The sequence below is a fragment of the Rhipicephalus microplus genome, chromosome 1 (assembly GCF_043290135.1).
Source record: "Rhipicephalus microplus isolate Deutch F79 chromosome 1, USDA_Rmic, whole genome shotgun sequence".
NCBI lineage: Eukaryota > Metazoa > Arthropoda > Arachnida > Ixodida > Ixodidae > Rhipicephalus > Rhipicephalus microplus.
The window spans coordinates 138,018,662-138,038,287 of record NC_134700.1 but is presented as its reverse complement, the minus strand read 5'-3'; the positions used below and the strand labels follow the sequence as shown (position 1 = coordinate 138,038,287).

Here is a 19,626-nt window from a genome sequence, read left to right as displayed (position 1 = left end):
TGGTTACGTGGGCAGATGATATCAAGAAGTTTGCGGGTATAAACTGGCAGCAGCAAGCACAGGACCGGGTTAATTGGCGGAACTTTGGAGAGGTCTTTGTCCTGAAGTGGACGTAGTCAGGCTGATGATGATGATGATATTATGATTATCATATTGTCATTTACATTAATCGTCCATTCACTTCACGTATTACCAAATTTGGTTATATGTGGAACTAGTGAAACCACCGCGAGAACGCTATGAGCGTAGCATGTCATGTTTTAACATGAAACGCATATTATGATAATCAGGTTTGGACGTGTCATTTACTTTCTTCGTCTATTCACTTCCCGTGATACCAAAGTAACTCAGGGGATGAATTGCAACTCAGGATTATGGAATTGTACAAAGAGAGCAGAAAGGTAGGTCTTAAAGTTAATTTGCAGAAAAGGAAAGTAATGTGCAACAACCTCGGAAGAGAGCAGCGCTTCGAGATAGGAAATAGTGCACTTGAAGTTGTAAAAGGCAACGTCTACTTAGGACAGCTAATAACCGCGTAGCTGAACCATAATATTGAAGTAACTAGAAGAATAAGAATGGGGTGGAGCACATTTGGCAAGCTCTCTCAAGTTATGACAGGTTGATTGCAACTATCCCTCAAGAGGAAGGTGCATAACAGCTGCATCTTGTCGGTACTTAGCTACGGAGCAGATAGCTGGAGATTTACAAACAAGATTGAGGACGACGCAGCGAGCAATGGAAAGGAAAATGGTAGGTGTAACCAGAAGAGACAACTTGATAAGGGAACAAACCGAAGTTAGGGATATCATAGTTGAAATCAAGAGGAGGAAATGTAAATAGGCCGGGCATGTAGCGCGTGTACAGGGTAACCGCTGGTCATTAAGGGTAACTAACTGCATTCCCAGAGAAGACAAGCGGGTTAGGGAGAGACAGCAGGTTAGGTGTGCAGATGAGATTAAGAAGTTTGCGGGTACAAATTCGCAGCAGCAAGCACAGGACCGAGTTGACTGGCGGAACATGGAAGAGCATGACCTCGTCCAGAACACGACTACGTCTTGCAGTGGACGTAGTCAAGCTGATGATGATGGTGATGATGTCAAATTTGGTACATGTGGAGTTAGCGCAACGGCGGCGAGCGCGTCATGAATGATTCATTATACTCCGACCCAACGTTGACGCAGGCGCAGGCTAGGCGCAGTGACGCCACGCTAGCAAAACGCGAGCACTCTTAGGCCTAGTTCACACTAAAACATCCGCTTTCTACAGCGACCGAAATTCCCCTGCCGCCAAAACGCAGCGTTGTTCACACTAGACGCGCCCCGAGCCGCCGAATATGCCATCTACCACCGGGTGAACGCGGGATGGATGCACATTTAGCTGGTTGTTGTCACGGCTCGCAAACGTCCCTACGATATCCGGTGGTGTATACTTTGATTCTCGTACGCAGGAAGCAAGAAGAAGCAGTACTGCTTACTTTGCTGGCAAGTGGCTCTCCTGTAATGCGCGAAGAGCAGAAAAAACCACCGACACCAGCGGCGTTGGTGGGTTCGTTTTGCTCTGCGAGACCGCAACAAGCGCGGTCACGCCAACAGCAAGCTCGGTCACCTCTTCCACGAAATACGGACGCGAAGTAGGCACAGAGTAGGTTAAACTCCCGTTGGTTTCAACACTCAGTTACGTGCACTGCGGCATAACAAGTGAGTAGGGCTTGGCCGCCATTTTTCAAAATTCCTTGACTAGCGCTCCTATTGGTCCGCGGTGACCGATTCGGCGGCAGACGCCGCAAAAGTCGGTCTGAGAACGATCGGCGCAGAGAGGGCCCATTTGGTGAATCTCGCCGCCGCCGAACCGGATTCGGAGCACTTTCGGCGGCCGGAATGCTCAGTGTGAACGCGGCCTTAGGGTGACGCCAGGCGCGACCGGCGTCCGTCGGCGTGGCCCGGTGGCAGCCAGCGCGAAATGCGACATGCTGCATTTCATGCCGCCGACGTTACTTAGACAGCGCCGCGTCTATCTCTCTTCGTGGCGAAGGGACGCCGTGTGCACTCAAACGCGCATGCGTGAAAGCAACGCAGCGCGTCGCCCACCTGCGAGTATATGGCGTGCAGATGCACTATGAAAGTCAGTGGGCAGATCCACTGATCGTTACTAGGGGAATATCGGTGTCTGGTCTGGCATCGCCGGCATGATGCGATAAAACGAGCGCTGGTGCGCACGTGCACCGGCTCACGTCGAAGTGTATTGGCGCCTTCACTGTGGCGTGTATTAAAGCTCTTACATAACACGCATCTCATGATTATCATGTTTGCAACAGTCACATATCTTTGCCATCCATTCACATGACGTATTACCAAATTTTCGCGTATGAGAAGGTAGCGAAACGGCCGCGCGCGTATCATGACCGTAGCATGTAGTCAAGTTTTTACATGACACGCATCTCATGACTATCATGTTTGCAGCAGCCCATACCTTCGTCATCCATTCACGCCCAGTTATACCAAATTTCGGTATGTGCAAAGCTAGCCAAGCAGCCACGAGCACATCATGAGTGTGGCATCTAGTCATGTTGTTACATGACACGCATGCCATGATTTTGATGTTAGGGTCTGTAGCTTGTATTCGCGATGCAGTCATGTCAAACCTTACCAGTTTTGCAACATATCGTGTGAATGAAACCGCCGCAAGAGCAGCAAGACCATGACATGTAAATCATGACATTTATATTATACATGTCATGATTTTCTTGTTATGACTAGTCAGTTATGTTCGACATACAGTCATGTTATATCATACCAAGCTTGGTATCGATACCATTATCCAAACGGACAGGTGAGTGAAGAGTCGTAGGCGGATAGATAGATAGATAGATAGATAGATAGATAGATAGATAGATAGATAGATAGATAGATAGATAGATAGATAGATAGATAGATAGATAGATAGATAGATAGATAGATAGATAGATAGATAGATAGATAGATACGCTCAATGTCACCGAAGTTCGTCAAGAAATGCTTCGTATTTAAAACGCTTCATTGACGTCCCAAAACAGATCATCCATCTCGGCACGTTGTCGTCAACAAAGGTGATGATTACCGAGATGGAGTTGCCCATCCTCCTCACACCAAGAATAGGACGATCCTCTTCGTGTGAGAAAGCCAGTTCCAATTCCCTCTCAGAGAGTCTCATATAAAGTCCACGTGCCGCTCCTTTGCCACAGCTTTCGGGTGCAGCCATATGTGTCATCACCTCGCACTCCTTGCCGTCGAGCTTTATGACTTTCAGGACCAAGACTTTGTTGGAATCATCCCCACTGGGCGTGCCGTATATCAATGTTCCTTGCTTGTCATTGACAACTATCCTGTCGTCCTCCAGACCTTTCGGTCATGGAAAGCCTGCTGCCATCATGACTGCTCCTTTAATCATGGGAGCCGAGAGTTTGGTGAGCATCAATCCTTCTTTGGGCCTAACCTTGTAATCCGCGTTCGGAAGACTGCCGTATGTGCGACCCTAAAGCCTCATTCACACCGAAGGCGGCGCGGCAAAGCGGCGAAGCGCGATTTCCAAAGCGGCAAGGCGGCGAATGCGTGAACCTGTTCAGACCACATGCCTCCTTCGTCTGGCCGCGCGGCCGAAGAGAGCATCTCGCGATTTTGCGCACGTGTCGCTATGACGTGTCAGTGCTTCTCCCAAACGTACACCAGCGCCACCACCGCATCTCCGCTGCGTGGCGTTGTGATTGGCTGAGTAAAAGCGGCGAGCCTCCAAAGGCGGCGAAAAATTGCTTCGAAAGCGATCGCCCTGGCCGCCTGGTTTTTCTTCCGCTTTCGCTGCCTGGAGAGAAGCTTTTCCCCGCTTTTCGCGTTGCCGCCTTGCCGCTTTGGCCACCCCGCTTTCAGTATGAACGAGCTTTTCCCCCGCCGCTTTCTAGAAGGGTCTCTCGCTTACATCAGGCTTGTCATCTTTGCAGCCGGCCGGCACCGTCCTGTCTTTTTTTCCGCATCCACCACTGGCACACGCCTCCCTAGTGACGCCATTGCGTTCTCTTTGATGACGTTCCTGGAGCGGCGCCACACGTTTCGACACTTTCGTCATGCAGTCCAAGCTTTACAATTTTGCTGTATCAGAATCTGCACCGTTAACACTCGCTTCCATCGTCTAAGCAATGCCACAGAGGCTCTACGAGCCGACGCCTGGAGCCCTCGGACGCCGCTCCTGCCGCATCGGCGCTAAGCCGAACGGTTGAGTTAGCGAGACGCACGACGGGGCTGAACACCAAAGGCACAATGAATCCTCCAAAATCCACTTACAGTCCTGTAAATGGTACCCACATGATTCTGAGCACCGCCAAAAACACATAAAGTACTTCATCAGCAGGCCGTTGTCGTTTGCGCGCGAGAAAATGGTCATTGCACAGAGCCGACTCAACGCACGTCCATTCCCTCCGGCCCTGTTGCGGATCATCTCCCCTGTGGCCTTCCAGCGAAACATCTACTTTCACGTTACCGTGGTAAAAGAGAGCGCAAAGGTCACTTCGCTTGCCCCACCATGGTGGTCTAGTGGCTAAGGTACTGGGCTGCTGACCCGCAGGTCACGAGATCGAAACCCGGCTGTGGCGGCTGCATTTTCGATGGAGGCTGAAATGTATAGAGTGGTGTACTCAGACTTGGGTGCACGTTAAAGAACCCGAGGTGGTCTAAATTTCCAGCTCCCTTCGCTACGGCGTCTCTCATAATCATGTGGTGGTTTTGGGACGTTAAACCCCACAAATCAATCAAATCAAGGTCACTTCGCTAGCTGCTACGGCCGCGTTTACGGAAGGAGCGCGCTGCTCACACACGAGGAAAGAAGAAATGTGACAGTTTGCTCTCGCCCTGTCTGTACCTGTTTGTTCGTTTCGTGCGTATTTCGTTTCGTTGTTTTAGCCCACTTTAAGCGTTAAGCTGTGACAGTTGTTAGTTTCCGCTCGTCCTGCGTATGGTCATTTCGTGCATGTTTTTTTGTTGGCGTGTGCGCTGCAAGTTCCGAGCTGCTTGCCATTCTTTGCGTGACATTACAGTTCGTTGCTGTAGCATTCATTCATTCGCCTTTGTGGCGAAACAGTTCTCAATAAACGCTTGACTACCTCTCTGAAGACATGTTTCACTTTAGTGTTATACCGATTTCGATGACAGAGGAATCTGTGATGTCTTTTTTTTTGCTGACATCTGTCAGTGTATATTTGGCAACGCCATGTTCATGACGGAAACACGTCAGTGGAGCCAGGTGGACCCCGGCATGAAACAGTTGTGTTAAATAAAGGAGGAACTCCGTGCCGATGCCACCCGCAAGCAAACATTTCTGCAAAAATGTTTCATGGAAATGTTGCTTGGTACATTGTGTATTTTACTGCCGTATACTATCGGATATAAGATAAAATGTCCGAATAGGATCTACGTGAACGACCGAAGCGCTAAAGCCGATCTCCACCACGACTAAAGAAATACTCAAGCTCACGCCCTCGTCGCCGTTCCACGAAGGCGAGCTCATTCGGCTTATGACGTCACTCTGGAGTGCTTACCCATTGGTGCATGCTTGAGTGCACCTGCGTTTGAGGAAGAAATAAGGCATATTTACAAATCCCGATGCAGCTGGCAACGAGCCCAAGTGTTCAAATCATCCGATTAATTAAACTTTTTCTGATCACAAGCTACACAAAAACTCTACGCTTGCGCATACCTCATGCCTTAGGCCCTCTCCTAAGTGAATTTGGGCAAGTAAGCTCCATGTTTGACCCACCTTCGTTCAGTGAAATTCTCTGTGTTTTTTTTTCAGCATCATTAGTTTATTTCGCCACTACATGCATGATACCAGGGATTCTACCTCAATTATTCAAATCGCGCAATGCACCACTGGTCTATCGGTTAGCACTATAAGTTTCTTCTGCACACTGACGGAGGAGGAAATTCAGTGAAGTGCACCATTAGAGTTAATCTGTAAAATAAGGTAAGCAGCATTTGCGTGACTCGGCTTATTCGCTACCCCAGAGTAACACGGAAAAGGCGTGTGATATACAAGGAGAATTGCGATATTTGACGCAACAATACAGTGAGATGTGACCGGAGGCATGGAACTTCAATGGGACGCTCTAGCCTTCACGAATCGTACGGAGGCTTTCAATATATTTCGCAAGTACGCCAGTTTTGTCTTATAAATATCAAGAAAGTGTGAAATTCACAAATGGGTAGCAACGTCATAAAATTAAAGGCACTTCAACTAAGAACCCGCTCATTGCATTCATTTTAGAAGGACTGGCCACACACGCACCCCGTAAAAGCGTCCGAGACCATTGGTTAACTGATGTAATTCGGCTGCGCGCTCTTCATGCTATGGTCTCCACAATGCACGCGCACACCAGTCTCGCCCAATGTGACAACTCACGCTCTTTAGAACGGAACTATGGCGGCCTACGACTAAAGACACCGCACATCTTCATCTTACAAATAAGCTTACAATCGCTTGCGCTGTCGCCCACCTGTAAGTCATGGTCCAGTTGATCGTGTTGTTGAGGCTTTTGAGCGAGGCCAAGGGAGTGTGCCACGGAGGTTCTAGGGACCAGTAGACCCACTTTTGGAATGGGGCCCTCATTTCGGGCTTATTTCCTGGATCTAGATCATGGCCGTAGAAGACAACGGCGTCGCTGACGTTTAGCATGCTTCGGTGATTGGCAATGAAGCAGCGATCTGGACACCCCTTGTACTCGAGCTCCGCCACTCCCTCTTCCGTCAAACCCGAAAACCACGAGCCATAAATTTTTGTCCAGAACAGGATTCTCAGCAGGTCTGTTTTCCCGTCGTTCATCGTGCGGTTGTGGAAGGGCGTCCACGCGTTGTCTTTGGCTGGAATGGCTGCGAAACAACGATACAATTCACATTTTTGTAAAAGTTCACACAAAAATTCAGAAAGAGGTATTACACCAGCGACCATGGAGAGACAAATCATGTCTCAGCGTATGTTATGCGTACTTCTGGAGAAGCCATAACATCAAACAGTGCTGAAAGTGAGAAAGATAAAAAAGATGACAGGACAGTACATCACCTCATCTCCGTTTTTTTTCTGAACCGTCTCACTCATATACCATCCAGCTTACGAGCATGCATCATTTTTAATAAAGCTGCCGTATATGCGAAGCATATTTCCTAAGAAATAAGACACGTTTACTGTTGCTATCTATCTATCTATCTATCTATCTATCTATCTATCCATCCATCCATCCATCCATCCATCCATCCATCCATCCATCCATCCATCCATCCATCCATCCATCCATCCATCCATCCATCCATCCATCCATCCATCCAGCAGCCTTTGTACGCGTGCTGTTGTAGTCACCTCTTCAACCTGATATATACCAAAATTAACATAGGAGGACAATGAGTGCACGATGGACATGAGTGTACGACGGTTTGAATAACTTAACGTGCCTGCAAAGTTAGTCTTCAAAGCCTTCCCCAGTCAGCTGTGGAACACACCCTCATACCAAGCAAGGCCCATGGTATGCGGCTATGTGCCACAGTGGATCACCTGCAGTTTATATTTACTGAGAAACCATGAGAACCTTAAACACACCCTTAGTGAAATATATACACAAGAGGCAGCCGTGCCATTTGTTATAGTCAGCGATTATAATAAATCACGCCAGGGCTTACCTCCTCTGACTGAACAAGCGTGGTATCGCGTTGCTCATCCCAGTAGTATTCGCATAAAACGTTTAACTACAAAACCACCTGTGAGCGCCTTGAGTTGCCGAGCAAACGCTGATTCCTGAGCTTGGTCCCACTTACTGTGCGAGATGTAGGCACGACTCGACATAGTTACCACTACCTCCACATACACTGGGATGTCGCTGTCAGGTGGCTAGTGTCTCGTGGCTAGTGACTCGCATGAATAGCCTCACATCACACCGATGCTACGTGACAGTGAAATGTCGCGCGGCAAAAAACGTGATATTCCCACCTAAACAGACGCGTTACACGTGACTTACTACACGTGATTACAGCCACGTGACCAGTGTTACATGAATAGCCATGTGACACCTGGTACTCACGGGACTAGTAAACTTAAAGGCTCGTTTTTTTGTTAGGCCCAATAATAATGAGACCTAACTGACAATAATGGTAAGGAAAATACAAAAGTTGGGTGTTAGTAGTATTTGTAATGTAGAGAAAAAACAAGAGTGCACGAAAAACGAAAAAATAACTTGCCATGGGCAGATACGAACCAGAAGACTTCAAATAACGCGTCTGCTGCTCTACCGACTAAACTACGGAGGTGGTCGACCCTCCATTCACTCTATGGTATATACGTGCATTCCAACCTGGCAGTGGCAGTCAATGGTGCCAGTAATGGCTGCTGGCGGCGTTTACGGCCAATTCTACGTTTAAATGCACGTATGTACTGTCGATAGAGTAAATGGAGAGATGGCAGCCGCCATAGCTCAGTTGGTAGAACATCGGACGTGGGCCAAACAGCAAAAGAGCTTGCACGCAGTGACGTAACACTACGTGCTCTCGTATGCATACGTACTTGTCGTGGTTGTTGTGGTTGTTGTGACCCTTGCAGTCGTTGTGGTCACTGGAGCCTCGTGCTTCTGGCTAACCTTCTGTGGCAATGCGTCCTTTACAGTGGGCGGAAGTAGTTCAGTGGATTCATCGCGGTGTTTGTTGTAGTAGAGCCATGACGAGTAGTAAATGACCGACGCCGTCACAATTATGAATAATACAGTGGCTCTGTCTGGGTGCCGCATTATCCGTTTCGAAGATTTGAAAGACATGGCGCTGCGGAAGACAGAAATAACTCACTGATATAACTACACGTTGCAGGCCAGGTCTGTCGAAGAAAACAGATCACATTCACACGGTCTTGTCAAGTTTAGCGCCTAGCGTTTCGTTCGGTCGCGGATTTCATTTGTTGGTGTTGGCCGACGCAATACTAGTGGTAGCAAGTAGTACGAACATATGTAAGATAAAATACGCAGTATGAAGCATCTAGATTTCTTCATACGTTCGATACTCCTGTTTGCTCATGTTGCAGCCGTGGTGGTCGCATTTCGGTGGAAACAAAATGGTAGAGGGCTGTGTTCTGTGCGTTGTCACTGCTGATTACAGGGACACTAAAGAGTAAAGAAAATGTTTCGCCTAATAGTGGAATACAGTTTCACCATCCCGAAAGCAGCACTTTTACCGAGACACGACGCTCGCTTAGTAAGCGAGAATGCTCGCGAAAAGAAAATGTGGGTGGAGACGCCACCTTGAGTTTTCCGCACCAAAAAACATGATGTCTTAAATTTTGAAGGTGTCCACTGGGTCCTCAGAAGCTTCTAATCAATGACCATGGAATACATTGTCATCTGTCGATGCCATAGACCTAGCATAAAGAGTTTCGGGACATTTCACCTAGCCAATGTCGCGAAAATGCGAAAAATGCCCTTAGACAATTTTCACGTCACGTGCTTACAGCTTCGCGATAAAATTTTAAAATGAAACTTGGAATTTCTCCCTACATGACAGTGAAACATACGATGTTAGAGTTCTCAGAGTGCAGTTGATCAATCTAAACCAATTATTTTGGAAACCGATGTTCCCAAGACTGTCCTCAAACCAACTCAACCAACTTTCTATACTATCGCATTATACTATTATGATATATCCCAATTCCTTAGTTGTTTTCAGGGTCGCTATAAGGTGAAAGGATTCAGATGCTTAGTCGAACGTGAAAATTGACCGTCGGGGGCGTCGGTGGCATTAACACGAGAGATGCCTGAGACCATCATCACGTCAAGACATCACCAAGTGACGCAACCATGGCGTCTCAAATAACCAAAATTTGTCACTTTTCCGTCTCGTAACAGAGTGGAACGTCATATGAAGGCATCATTTTATGAGCAAAAGGTAAAGGCAAGCCAGCTGGTACTACTGGTTCATTCTTACGCAAAAGAAGCGCTAGGACAATGAGGACAAGAAATGGCCCAATGCTGCACGCGAGCGCTCGTGTTGTGCCCTTTCTCTGCCCTTTCATCCTAGTGCTTTTATTGCGTCAGAATGAGTCTACATATAACAATGTCCTGAGTTTAAGAGTGAGCTGTTCAGGTTGGCAGTGTAAAACCAGTAGAAGAGCAGAAATACTCACAGTGTCGGTGATGCTGGAGGCAGTGAAAAAACACGTTAGCAGCATGAAGCTTTTGGAAGGAAGTGTGGGAATGACAAAGAAAAAAATTCACAGCACATCTACGGAGTGAATGATGAGTGGGAAAATCCGTCCGTCCATGTGCATCCGTCCGCGCGTCAAGGCGGATGGACAGAAAAAGGCACGGACGATAAAAGTGTGGGCGTACTGATCGACGCTTGAATGGACGCATGGAGAGAAGCACGGCCATATGGATGGACGGGCTCACGCGTGGAAGCACGGGTGGACGGACACATGCATGAACTAAAGCACAGACAGACAGACAGACAGACAGACAGACAGACAGACAGACAGCCAGACAGACAGACAGCCAGCCAGACAGACAGACAGACAGACAGACAGACAGACAGACAGACAGACAGACAGACAGACAGGCGGACGGATAGACAGCAGCATGGACGGACGCATGCGCAGACCGAAGCACGGACTAATAGATGGAAGCACGGACGGATGGATGGATGGATGGAAGCATGCAAGGACAGCGAGACGGACAGAATCACGGACGCACAGATGGACGGACGGAAGCACGGACGCATGGATTTGTTGGACACACTGATGGACGGACGGATGCCTCGCCCTACTCATCATTATTCAATGCGAGGATATCCTGCGAAAACCACTCATGCCATCTAGTTTTATTATTCCCAAGCACATATACACACAACGCCATCTATTGAGCAAGGCTACATACTACATACGGAGGAGGGAATGGCCCACAGCCTAATGAGCTTCGTTCCTAAAAGTTACATCATCTCCCTCTAAAGAGAACTATGAGTAGCATGCGAACGAGTGCATGGTTGACTTAAAATTCCGTTTATCAAGGGCACCTTGCCTAACTTTAACGCATCCTCGCAAGTGTAGCCTGTTAAGAGTTCAATGTAGTTTTTGTTGCTGTTACTCGTCCCGAACTCTCGTTGGAGCACGCCACGTGGTTTCATCACCACGCGACGCCACGCGAGAGCACGTTGGTTCATCACGCGTCAGCAGAATCTCTGTTCCCCTGGGCCATCACGTGACTGCTGAGGGATTGTAAAGGGGGGAGGCTACAGCCTCTTACACAGCCACTTACGCAGGTCGGAACACGCTAGCGCGTGCCAGTGCGTTCTGTCTAGGATGCAACGCGTTGGTTTATCGCACGTTTCCAGAATCTCATTCTTTGACGCCATCACATGATTTCTGAGAGAGTGCAAGCGAGCGGGTGAGGCCACAGTGTTTCATCCAGCTCCTTAGCGGTCATGCCCTTGCACAGGCTCGAACACGCTAGCGCGTGAGCGCGTTCTGGCAGTGCTTGGGCCAGCTGTAGCACATGCGCAATAACAATCGCCACATACTGGACTAAGGCCATTAGGTTAAGCATTACCATAAGCAGCCTCACATATGAAAAGTCGGGAAAAAGATGCACAGAACAAGCAAGCACGCGACCGTAATACCTGTCGAGAACACGCGGCTTCTGTCACGTTAATGTGTTTTACCAATATGGAGGCGCACACCTTATCGTGCACCTGCATGCCCTCACTGGTAGCGTCGGGCGCAAACATAAACTATAGTGCCAGTGCCTGTAGTTCTGTTCAGTTGGCTTACTGCCACCCCTATTGGCTTGAAAAGTGGAATTCAGGCAGCGATCAATGTTTCGTATGGTAGCGTTCCGATCTCAGTATCTTGTATCTTCGGGTGCACGATACATTATTCAATGTAGTGGAAATACAGATACTGGTACTCGTCTTGCTGGAAGTATCGCGACACAGATACAAGATACCCAAAGAGTATTTAAGATAGCATCTAAGATACATGTATCTTTGATACTGCCCAGTTCTGACCTGTACATACTGGTTCTAGTCCGGGACCCCATAGGTCGAAGCCGCCACAGTGGCCCTCTTAACCAAGGCCTTTTGGGCATGATGGTCGGAGAAACCCAGCCGTATTATATGCTCCATGCATTTTTTCATGCCGCACAAAAAAATGGCAGCATATCCACGGAGTGAATGATGGGGAGTGGGACGAAGCATTCGTCCGTCCATTCGTTCTTGCTTCCGTCCGTTCCTGCGTACGTCTGTGTAATCGTCCATGCGTCCATCCACCCATCCGTGCGTGCGTCTGTTCGTGCGTTCGTCCCTGCGTTCGTCCATGCATCCGCGCCTGCGTCCGTTCATGCGTCCATCCATGCATCTGTCTGTGTGTCCGTTCGTCCATCTATTCAGCACTCCAAGTACCACCATCTCGCATCTTTTCATCATATATTCTCCATAAAGAAGCACCACTATCCAGCGGACATTTCAAGGACTAAGCGGGAGGTGGCACATGCCACCTCCCGCTTCTTACGGCTTGCGCTTCGGGTTTACTTCCCACCTTTAACCACCTCGAGTTCACGGTATATACTAGTTCGCTGTATTCATGGCTATGCGGCCCAACGCTTGTTAAACCTTTCTAAAACCAAAGAGGTTGCACCCAGCGAGTATAACGTAGCAACCCTTTTTTGTCAGATCGTTCTCAATGTACATGCCAATAGCTGCTAATGGGGATCGCAGCGTGCGCGTTACCTAAAGGCCGAATGCTCCTGTCTCTCATTCCCCCTTAGCAGCCATTAACATGTGCATTGAGCACCATCTTTTATTGTTCAACAACGCACAGAAGAAATCTCTCACCGCAACCACCTTGGAGGTCGAAATCGTAATGACCGCTATTTCGGGTATGTGCCACTGGTGGTTACGTACTACGAGGGATGCACAAGCCACTCCATAAGGAGTTTCGCCCCTAAAATCTTCATAACTGCATCTTATCTAGATGTTTGCGGCATATCCCTCTGTGTTTGGCTTTTCCATGCACTCATGTGCCCCACGGGTATTCAGCGTGTCATTCTGTGATGAATCGGGAGCTAGTGTACTAGTCCCCAATTCATCAAGTCCCCGATTCATCACAAAATGTCTATATGTCACGTCCGTTTGTGCCTTTGTCGTGTTAAAATTAATGTATACAGCTTTCGAGCATTGGTCTGTGAATTGAATTGGACTCTTGTGCATTGCCAGCATGATAAATCAACAAGCCTGCCGCATTAAGGCAGCCCGAACTAGACCTAAACCAGGCAGATGATGGCTTCAGGAAGCAAGCGAGGTTTTATTAGCTGCCAGTGCGCAAAAACTGTCCCGTGCTAAGTGACGCCAGCAGACAAAAAGAGTGCTTAACAACCGTCGTGGTGGCTATATACAATAGGTGATGACATACATTACCAGATTTACACGCATTGAACTAGATAAGCATATATATGTAAAAAAATAGCCGCCACTGTATCTCCATTAGTAGAGCATTGGACGCGGTATCTGAAAGTTGTAGATTGACCTACTACTGCAGGCCAATTGTTTTAATGTTCTTTAATTCCTCTCCGTTTAATGTGTCATAATTATTACGCTATAGTTAAAAGCGACAAACAATGTGCTGTATGGTTCTTTTGACTTCATTGTCTGGTAGTTTAGTTACGTGAACCCCGATCGCTGTAGTTTGTGAGGAGCATTTCAATCGTAGCAATATGCAGCATTTCAATACAGTTGAAGTCGACGTTAAAAGTATGAAGTTTGTTGCGAGAAATTCAGCATTTGATCCGATAGACCTAGGGCCATTTTTGAAGACATCCGCATGCGGTACGCGTGCGAAAGGGCATTGAAAAAGACAATCAAAGTCATACGTAAAAGATCACATTATAAACTGGGTGAGAAAGACTGCGCATGAACCGCCCTTCCGAATCTCGATCTGGACGCGTGGTCACGTAGCACAGCTCACTAAGCTACCGGCGGCGGCAGAGATGGTCTCCGCGATTGGCAATGGATAGTTGCCGGAGTTGATAGGGAAACCACGCTTATTGCCAGTGGGACGCACGCATTCAGCATGCATATTGTGGGCACAATAAACTTAGCGCTACTTTCTCCACGGGATGTCAAAGCGAGAAATTGGAAGCAAAACGCGTGATCCACGCGAGGAAACAAACGGCAGGGGCGAGGAAAAATTGATAAGGTTGTGTGGCAGCAGCGGAGTGCGAATAGTGGCACTACTTTCTAAAGATCGACGTTCTTTAACTCTTTCGTTACCATGCCTATTCAAATCGATCTCTGATGATCGACGCTTTGAATTATCTGTTTTGGCATGTTTTTTGTTCTTGTTATTTCTCGTACACCCAGAACTTTGTTGTAGTTATTCCAGCCACTCTACTTTCACAATGAATTTAAATTTTGGCCGTTTTGGCAACATAGTGATTTGCTACAGACCTTTGCACGAGTCAATATGCGTAATGTTGTCGGGAAAATAACCTGGCTATCAAACTTCACATAAGTTCGTGTCCCTCATGGTTATGCTTTAACATCAAAGATCTGTTATCAAAACAACCTTTCTCTGTCAAATATTTAATAAATGTGCCCGCTCTGCAGCCTGACAGTGTTTAGCAGTAATAATTGCCAGAAATTTAGGCCAGCTAGTCGAGAGAAAGCTGTTGCTAGAAGTGATGGATAATTTATTCTACAAAAAAATGTTTTCGAAGGTCCGTCGCATGTATAAGGTCTGGAGGTGGCTTTCTCGGCAAGTTTCTAGCAGCATTGGGTTGATTGTTTTGTTATATCAGACGCAGGGCCGCATCTAGTGTCACTAGTCGCTGCTCTGGCAGCGTCGTCACACGTGCATGGGTCCACGCCTGCAGTGCAAAAAAAAAACACACACACACAGCGGCTGCTCGAAACTGTTTTGCAAATGTACCTGAAGCAAATGAGGATGAGCTTACAGTCCGAGGATGACAGCACGTCAGCTTCGAGTTTTATGGGGATGATCTTTTGCATCCGCAGCCTTTCATGAGTTTGTTTTGTTTACGGCCTCATGTTGTCTCCTCCGCCGGAAGTGCGTAGCTGCTGACCTTTGGGCACAATCCTTTAGCTATTCGTCTTACGAGTGAGTTCCACATGTTGCTGTGGTGGGGAGTGCTAGCGAAGGCTGCAAAGTTGTTTTTTTTTTCGCGACTAAAAGGTCATCGCAGCACATCTTGGTCCCGACTACAAATCAGCGCAGTACGCTTTACATCTGCGTCCGATATTGTTCTCTCTTCTTTAATACGATGTTCTATGTGCGAAAATGTCAAAAAATATGCATGACGCATACATTGGAACGCCAGCCTATATGCTAGCTGAGGTCGCTCATGGAAACAGGTGACGTTAGACGAAATAGCAAGGTTTACTTAACAGATGATTTATAGAGGGATTATTCACATCACGGGCATCCATTTTGTATTGGTACACCTGCTGGCTCTTATCGCAAGAAAAAACTAAAATTTACTGAGAAAGGTTTACGCCTTCACTTGTGACTCACAAAAAAAAAACAAGCAACGCTTCACCGCCTGGCATGAGCATTAAAGCGGCACCTCGGTACCAGTTTTTTTCTATGTAAATAGAAACATTTTGAAACATACACTATTTTGAATGGCACAACAAAACCAACGAGAATTTGCAGCTCACACTCAACAAGAATACCGAGAACCACGCCCCGACTATAGTAGCAACATTAGCTTACACAGGCTGCGGGATACAATTCCGGCTGCGGCGGCTCCATTTTCGATAGAGGCAAAAATTATCTGCGCCCGTGTGCTCAGATTTGCGTGCACGTTAAATAACCCCAGGTGCTGGAAATTTCTGGAGCCCTTCACTAGGGGGTCTCTCATAAATGTGGTAATTTTGTGACTTTAAACCCCACTTGTCAATCAAATCAATCCACATTAGCTTACATCCAAACGTCCGCGACATCCTAGTTTGGAAAGTCCGTTCAGTTCAAAAAAATTATTTGGTGGAGGTAAATCGGCAGGCATAGTAGTTGCCTTTGACGCAAGACATCGCAGGCGGGCCGAGGTTTTAACTCACCGCAAAACGTAGGAACTTACTTATCAGCAAACGACTATCAGACGCATCTCACGTACTCGGTCGCATTTTGAACAAGTGCGAAGTTTAGTCGCTTACTAACTGCAGTTATCTCTTCAAGGGGCCCTGAAACACTTTTTTGAGTTACCATGAAATCAATTAAAAAAAAGCGTATTACCTCTCAAATCGAGCGCCACAAGTGTTTTGAGAATCCGTCCAGTACGAGCGGAGTTACAAAGATTTGTCACACCCTGCAGTCACATTCTCCCTTCTCTCGTCCCGATGAAATCGCTGGAAGCTGAGCAGGGAGGGACGGGAAAGGCAAACAAAAAACGTCACTTGCGCTTCGTGACCTTGAACATTTTCTCTTTCTTTTTTTTCTTCTAATGCGTGGGTTTTTCAGTGCGATCGCGCGCGCACGCGTGGACAAGTGACGGTTTCTCGCTCTGACCTCTGTAACAACCGAGCGCGCCATGTTCAAATCAGCCAATGTATGATAGATAGGCTTAATAAGCTTAGTTTTCGTGATTTGTCGACAGAAGAGAAAGCTATTTTTGGCTAACTTTGATAATTTATTGTGCATTCCAGGCCACGTGCTGCGCTATATTACTTGGCTCGCGTGTTGTCGAGAGCCTCTACTACCAATCGGCAGCATTTTCGGACCATGCTCCAAAAGTATTGCAATGCCCCTTTCATTAGGCATGGATCCGTCCAACGCAGTTTATTTTTCCTATTTGTGCATGGCAAATCGTGTGACTCTCGAAGTGAATCGCACTTGTCACCTGTCTACTCTATTTCTCGAAATGGCAAAGCAAACTGCTTAGCTCCAGCAGTAAAGGCCACCATACCGCATACGCGCCCCCACTATTGTATCTGCTCGCTGTAGAGCAAAACTGAGTGCCCTCGGCGTCAGTTGAACTTAAAACGTCATGGAGCTTCTAATTTCTTTTTTATTTGTGCCAGTACCACAACGGGGTTTGCCACCGGAAAACGCTTGCCTTGAACAAGTACACAGTGATCGAATACGGCAATCGACGAAGAATGATTAGTCGGGTCGGCCTTAGCCTTAGCGAAGTTCTGGATACAACCGTTGTCTTGGCTCTATGGCGGTACTTCGTCGACTTCGAAAATAATGCAAATATGCGGGAGCATGAGTTAGGGTTAACTTTTTTTACTGCGCGAGAGATAGCGAAAATGTGGGTTTTTTAGAAAACTAGCACATTTTTCTCGAACATTTCACGCGTTTCTCTTAACAGTGATCGTTGATGAGATATCAAGATTCCTATGCGTGACATACCTTATCTACTGCGCTATGTACATCATCGTGCACTTTTTATTGCTTGTGAAACGCGTCCGCACACAGGCGCAACCTGTCTACTACGAACGTTAAGTGCTGAATTAAACCGACATCTCTCTCACAGACTCACATGCGTCGAATAAAAGGTTCATAACAAGAGTAAGCTTTACATGAAAAAAAAAATAATGGTGACTTACTGAATTCCATCGGAGAGATTCTTTTCTTAGCAATTCTGCGACGTTTCTGAGACATCGACTCTGTGGGAACTGCTCCACTGTTTACATTATTAGCACAATATCGTCACAGATTTATCAAATCACCTACATGTTAGCGCTGTTTAATAGCACCCACGTCATTTTATTTTGTCTACCGCTTCCTAGAGTTGGCAATGCGCAGTACGTGTAAAATAGTTGAAAAAAAAAAATGCCTGCTCGTCGACGTGAAAACAAAGAAAAATGCATTGTTTTACTAAATGAACTAAACAAAGCACTTCCCTCTAAGCACTGTAGAGGCGACTACGCCGCCAGGTGTCACACCTTTGTCACAGACGTCAGATGAAAATTTACAAAGACACCAAGGACTAATTCGGCGAAGGACAGCTCATTTCTAGTGTGTTCCTTGGTGCGGTGGTTTCCACTTGTCACATGCATGGCTCCAAACTAAATGGGTACAATAAACCTCACGTAGTCTCAGTCTACGTGTATTGATTCGAACGCAGTATTCACAACATAGACTGACAGACGTCGTGAAGCGAATATGATGGCAAAGTGTGTGGTGTTTGGTAATACGGGCCCGGTGAACGTGGCGCTAAAGCTCATCACTAACAATATATCTTCGTGAGAGATGATTTCACCGAATAACAACTCAGGGCATATCGTTAGGCTAGTTGGTTCGCTAAAACAGAAGGCTGGGAATTTAGTTTACGAGCCATGAGTGCTGATATCTACGATTAATGAGTATTCTAAAGTAGGTTCCATGCTGATGCATCTTCTTACCTTTCATAAGATATTGGCGGCGACTCCTAAAACTCCACATAGTGCCACAAGCTCATGAAGCTGGCTTACTTGAATGGCATTCGCAGGATGATTGACGAGCACAACGCCTCCTAATGAATCACCAATGGCCCACCAATGACGCATCTACTAAGCTTACGATTCACGCTTGAACTCAAAGAGCCTTGTAGACACGCCGTCGTGATTGCCCTTTCGGAGAGTCTGTGGCTCTGTGCATCTCGCCGCCTCGTCACCTCGTGTCCGTGTTTCAGTTTCTCTGAAAAAGGTCGATCGTCACTTCTTTACCAGCTACTCCGTTCCAGCTGATGCGTACTTTTCGGAAAGTTGACAGACTCACACGTCGCAGCTTTGCGCAGTAAATTTCTTTATGGATTCCTTAAGGTGCTGCGCCTGTCGCAATTCTTGTGCGCTCACACTATAGGCCCGACGGACAAGCACGAATTCTGATGAAGTTTAAAACTGTTGGAAAGGTTGTTGCTCGGCTGCCAACTTGCTCGTATGTACGGACGAATGCAGCACGACTTAAACGAATTCAGGAAACACGTGGAACACAAACCAGCGCCGTGTTTTTATATGTGTCTCCTGTCTTCGTCTCAATAGCCCTGCATTTGTCCGGGCATGACTGGCTCTAGTTAATATATTAGTAGAACAGATAGCTCGCACAGTCGTATTCAAGTTGAACTGGCGAGGTGCAACGGCAAGGTGAAACGAAAACATACAGACATACGCTGACGATCTGGCTAGGCAGAATTGTCAGGAAACCTGCGAAACCATTGACGGACATCTACACCTGTCGAGTGTTTGGCTTATACTCAAAAACTTTCTCGGACGCCCGACGGATTGCCATACTCTAGCTAATATTCAGCTCACTTTACAACTGGGCGACCACGAACTTCACAAAGCAATATCTTATTCTTTCTATCCGCCTACAGAACTAGGGAAGCTGCCCAGTTACGCAAGGAGCAGCCGTTCGGGACTGGACTAAGTCTTCACTGCGGCAGAGCTTTCCACCGCACTCGCATTCATGTCCTGGAAGTCATCTTCTGGCGCTGACAAAATTCCATATTCTATTTTGCGCAACCTCTCAGCTGATTAGTTTGATTGATTGATTGATTGATTGATTGATTTGTGGTGTTTAACGTCCCAAAACCTCCATGTGATTATGAAAGACGCCGTACTGGAGGGCTGCGGAAATTTCGACCACCTGGGGTTC

The 19,626-nt window shown here is 47.1% G+C and overlaps 1 protein-coding gene across 4 annotated transcripts in view; it reads right to left on the bottom strand.

Moving 5' to 3' along the window:
* LOC119178361 (alpha-(1,3)-fucosyltransferase C) overlaps positions 1-18,611 on the bottom strand; it is a 47,007-nt gene extending 28,396 nt beyond the window's left edge. The window contains exons 1-4 of one of the 4 annotated variants that reach the window (XM_075887422.1): positions 18,396-18,611; positions 16,282-16,401; positions 8,566-8,816; positions 6,515-6,887 (exon numbers count right to left, since the gene is read on the bottom strand). In XM_075887422.1, coding sequence (XP_075743537.1) covers positions 6,515-6,887; positions 8,566-8,812 — 620 coding nt within the window. In that variant the 5' untranslated portion in view covers positions 8,813-8,816; positions 16,282-16,401; positions 18,396-18,611. Of the gene's footprint in view, positions 1-6,514; positions 6,888-8,565; positions 8,817-16,281; positions 16,402-17,597; positions 17,729-18,395 lie in introns of those variants that run through there. The other 3 variants (XM_075887423.1, XM_037429559.2, XM_075887424.1) reach the window with 3 other exon arrangements.
* Between the last annotated feature and the right edge of the window lie 1,015 nt (positions 18,612-19,626).